At 31.4% G+C, this 5242-nt stretch overlaps 1 protein-coding gene across 1 annotated transcript; it reads right to left on the reverse strand.

Annotated features, from left to right (window-relative positions):
- Positions 1-4410: 4410 nt before the first annotated feature.
- On the reverse strand, positions 4411-4734 carry LOC136795991 (uncharacterized). Its single transcript, XM_067048342.1, has one exon. The coding sequence runs from the start codon at positions 4732-4734 to the stop codon at positions 4411-4413; it is 324 nt and encodes a 107-aa protein (XP_066904443.1).
- Between the last annotated feature and the right edge of the window lie 508 nt (positions 4735-5242).

The raw sequence follows: 5242 nt of genomic DNA on the forward strand, positions 1-5242 counted from the left end.
AATCAGTATGTAAGTGAAGGAAATTTGTTATAAAAGTAATTAAAAGGAGCTGTTTGTAGGAATCCTTGAGAATGACCTGAGAGGTCGAAACGTCGGATGTTAAAATGAATAAAGTTGAGAGAAAAGAGATCAAAATTGTTTAAAAAGAAACTAAACCACTCTCAAACAACTATAATAATAAAGAATAAATAAAATTACTATAATTATATTGAATAATAATTAAATGAGTTAAAGTAAAAATCACAAGGTAACATGTAGCAAGTTCGATTCTATAAAATTCATCCAATCAGTTTAAAATCTCATAAAATTTTCAACCTAATACAACATAGTAGTCGATAGCATTGCTCATTTCTTAAAAGCTTTTAATGCGATGAGCTGAGTTTATGTTTGTATAATTTTATGTTATTAATTTTAAAATTCAATTTAAAATAAATTTTTTGTTTAAAAACTTTTAAGATTATGAATGATATAGCTATCTCGGCTGGGTTTTTATGTCTATGTCCTATAGAAGCTTACACTGAGTGTGATAGGAACACGTCCTTTTATTGATATTAGTGCATACCAGTAAAATAACGATGATGTATTCAATATGTTTAATGTAAAAATGTATGATGTATATATATGTATTTACTTATATTATTACGATGTATATGTATGATGTATTCATTTTGTTATCAGTCGCTACAGCCCTCATGAAGCCCAGACTTTTTTGACCTCCGCCTGGACCATATCCCTTCATTAATTACATTATTATACCAATAATCCTCTAATTTATTTCGGTAATTTAAATTGCAGGATGGTAAACTATTAAATTGTGTAACACTTTTTTAAAAAGAATGTTTGTTTTTTTCAATTAAACTATGAAAAACTAGCAGACTTTGTCTCTGCTTAAGCCATTTGAAGAATGTTTCCAAGGTTTAAAAAACAAAGTTTGTTTTTCGCAAAATCCTTAATTATTCCTTTTTTTTCATTTATCAACCTCCTACTGGACTACAAATTTCCACCTTTTAAATATCCTTTTTCTTTTCTTTTTTTTTTTTTTTTTAACAGGCTCTAGTTATATTAATTAAGGTCTGTTATAGAAGATGAGACGTCCGCCTCCAGTTTTGTAAAATAAAAAAAAAAAAGTCTATGTTTAAATTTAATTATTTTTATTAGGTAACAAGTTTACTTAAAATACTTAATGTTGATGATAATTAAATAAAAGATATTGCTAAAATTACTACTAAGTGTTTTTACCGTTTGTTGCACGATGATAGATTGTTTTTTATAAAAAGTTTTTTTTTGTGAGGAGAATTTAATTTTGTATACCACAATTTATATTTTATATATATTTGTTTCATATTTTTTAAAATGAAAATTTTATTTAAATAATTAGTAATTATTTTGGTTGAATAATACTTTGAAATAACAGAATTTTACATCTCATAATAAATTTGCAAAACTGGAGGTGAATCTCATTCTGTACACAGACCTCAACTTAATTGTTATGGAGTTTAGATTGTTAAACAAGGGAGTTTTTGTAAAAGTAGAAAATCTGTGGTCCAACAGAAGGATGGTAAAATTCCCTCCCGAATTGACAAATTAGCGACATATACATTAATTACGTACTTGTTATGTAAATGCAAAATTTAATTCTTTATCTACGGTTGTAAATCATTTATTTTATAATTTATAAATTATTTTTAAACTGTTATCCTGATTACCATCGCTTGTTATGTGTCACTTTAAAAATCCTTGGTGTTGAAGCGGGTTTGTTCTAATGGATCCACATCAGTTGTCCAACAAAGGTCATAATGTTTGCTAATTACGTTCTTCCCTTATGCATTATTTAACCGCCCGCTAATTGCATGTAGATGTCTATCGCTACTAGTTTGTTCACGTATTTATTCTGCTGAAAAAATTATGGTTATGTCTTAATTACTTCAGTTTTTGTGATATTTACCGCTTTTATAACAATTACGTTTGTTTTTATTAGATTTTTATAATCATTATTTTTTTATATTTAATATTGATTCCAAACGAAGGATATTGAGAGGTAGGGAGTGAAATTTTGATTGAATATTACATAAAAAACATAGGTCCATTTATTTGGCACTTCATCCTTGAAATAATTTTCTTTTTATATTTATTTATGTGTTGATAAATATTACTAACTGCCGCAGGCTAGAGAAATAACTAATAGTGATCCATAATTGTTTATTACTATTAGCATTGAGTGATTTTTAATTTTTCAAATAAACAAAATTTTGATCTTATATTTTTAATATTGGAAGAAGATAGTTGACCGTATGAAGTAAATTTTAGGAAGACAGTCAGGGTGGCGGTCAATAAAGGTATCAAAATAGTAAAAGAAATATTTTTTATTTTTCAGTTGCTACGAAAATTTATAATTAAGAATTTGTTGTAAGAAAAAAAGGTCATAAACTTTCTGGCTAGAGTACAATAGTTTAATAAAGTCCTATACTGTGGAATGAAATCGGATAAAGTCGGATGTTTTTGGTGATTTATGATTTCCAAGTATGTTTCAAGGGGTTGTATGAAAAGCTTTTTCACCTAAAGTTAATTATAAAATTCTTTCATGGTTCATATTTATCTATTTTATATCACTACTAGCAGGGAGAGATGGTTGCTTATTTCATTCTCAAAACTCTTTTACTACAAAACATGTATTTACGTCAAAACTCGAATGTGAAATTTTACTCCATATTGGGCCGTTTGTAGCTCAGGTGGTTGAGGCGCAGGTTTTAGAAAACAGAGCGATGCCGGTTCGAATCCAGTCTGGGGGTTGACTTTTTTCATTCAGTGGTGGTCTTATAATGAAAAATTTGATCCCCTCCAGGGTTAGAATAGGTTGGTCACGTGTAAATAACACCCGGTATGTCAGAAATGATCAGGAAGGGGGGTAAAAAAATCTTACGTCATTCCATCAGAAAAAAAAAAACTTATAATGTTTACCTTTTTGATAAACTGATACATTTCTTAAACCTTTATTGTCATATTTTCTTACATATCTTTCGGATTATTTTTTTGTGTGTTTATTATGACTATCCCAAATATAGAATATCTATGCACGAATCGCTCAAAATTCTGTGTGTTTGCTGCGTGGTTATATTTCATAAGGTAACTAGCCTGTTGTTTGTCGAGGCGTGCCACGTTCAAGCGGTCTTATAAGCCCCAGTTAATTACTAAGATGTTAAGTATGTGAAGCTAGTTAGGGCTCACTCATTGGTATCAGTTAGTGTGGTTAAGCGTGTCAGGCCTTAGTAAATAGATCCCGCTTTTGTTTGTCTCTTTCATTGTCTGAAGTTGAGCGGTTAGAAGTTACGAGTTAGCATTCCTTTGATCTAGAGTAAGAAAGTTATAATCTATGTTGTATATTATCGTTATAATGTATGGATCCTTGTCGCAAAAAGAGACCTGCTGTTGCGAAATTTTTGGTATAGCTATTTTTTTTATTAAGAAGGTTCTGACACTTTGTCTACAAATGTTTTTGTCACTGAAGACTTAATCTTCAGAAAACCTCGGGGAACTTAATCCCTGAAGCTATTAAAAGTAGAAAACAAAATTTGGTCTCCAACTACAGTAACTACAACAAAAGTATACTTTTAGAATGGACAGCACATTTTTGTGAGATGGGTATTTCGGCAGATAATAATATTTATATATATGTAGTTTTTTTCTGTTATGTGCCAAAAACGCATCTGACAAACAATGTCCTGACCATTCTAAAAGTATAATGACTTTATTATAGTTAAGATTTCAAATATAGCATTAATATTAGAACATGTTTTTTTTGTTTGTTTTTCATGAACCGGTCAGCAACGACCACGCGAATCGATTTATCCTCACTCTTTCCGCCTTCCTTGTACTCCAATACTTCATCCGCCTTAACTGTTCCTCCGTCTCTCACTTCATTTTCTCCTTCTTTTCTTCTTCTTTCCTACAAAAACCCAACCTCTTTTAGATTATTCCTCAAATGCTCTCTTTCCAAGCAGTCCTCATCCGTTATTTTTAGTTTATCCAGTTCCTTTTTGACCTGCTTTACATATCCCCTATACATTTATAGCTGTAGTTTTTGTTAAATGTTTTTTATTTAGTCTCATTTTCATTTTTATCATGTGCCCGTAAAATCTCAGTCTCCTGGTCCTGAGGACTGTTTTCAGGTCTTTCAAATTCCTATATATTCCCTCATTAGATTTTATTCTGTACCCCTCTTGCGTTATTTTGGGTCCGCGAATCCTTCGCAGAATTTTCCTCTCAATCTCTCTCTAGGATCGGAAAATCAGCCTTCCTTCCTTCCAGTTTCTTTACGATACAGTATCATTGGCCTTATTACTGTACTGTAGTGTCTTATTTTTGCTTTAGAGGACAAATTTTTCTTGTTGTAGACATTTCTGGTGGCTCAGTTCAGTCTCTCCAGTTAATAGCCAAACTTTCTTCTGTGGATGTCCTATCAGAACCGTTGCTACAGATTATCTCTATTAAATGTTTTGATACTTTCACCTTCCCATAGTCTGTGTTCAACAGCTTCTTGCTAAAGCTGGCATCCGTCGTCATAATTTCCGTCTTTTCATACGAAATCGGGACTACTGTTTCCTCGGCTATATCTTTGAGGGTGCTTACCTGTTTTGTAGCTTCCTTCTCCGTTTCCGCCTGCAGGGCCAGATCGTCTGCAAAGGCCAGGCACTTTACTTTCACATTATCTATATTCTTCGAAAATCTCTCCTCCATGGTCAAAGCTTAATATTCGGAAATCTACAAAATATGTCCACGTTTTTCAGTTTTTTACCATTTTGACCACGAACGAGCGATTTTTCGACCAATGTTGTTTACTAAATTAATAACTTCAATGTCCTACAATTTGAGTCTAAACTATTCTCTAACTAAATAGTTTTTAAACTTTTGACCAATGGAAATATTATCTCTTAATTGCTATAGACCTCTATTAGTAACATAAATATTACCTATAGTTCATGTCTTGTTCATCTCATTTCATTTTTAGGGTTTTATCTTTGTTACTCTGTACATTTTTTTATGTGATTTTTTTGTACTTCCATCTCTAAAAACTATCACTGGAAGTCTTTGAAATATTATATCTTTGAAATATTCCCCTTGGTTATTGATTGTCCCCTAGAAGGCTAATACTGCTCACCTAAGCTCCTGAGTCGAGAACTTAGCGATTTCCCCTGGGGCTTAATCGTCGGAACTGGGTTATATTCGATCTCTGCTCAATACAGTT

This window comes from Halyomorpha halys, unplaced genomic scaffold, assembly GCF_000696795.3.
Source record: "Halyomorpha halys isolate HHAL.00 unplaced genomic scaffold, Hhal_1.1 Scaffold1092.1, whole genome shotgun sequence".
Taxonomy (NCBI): domain Eukaryota; kingdom Metazoa; phylum Arthropoda; class Insecta; order Hemiptera; family Pentatomidae; genus Halyomorpha; species Halyomorpha halys.

What these genes read in the sequence shown, in the direction of transcription:
- LOC136795991 (XM_067048342.1), bottom strand. Translation starts at nt 4,734, where the DNA reads ATGGAGGAGAGATTTTCGAAGAATATAGATAATGTGAAAGTAAAGTGC.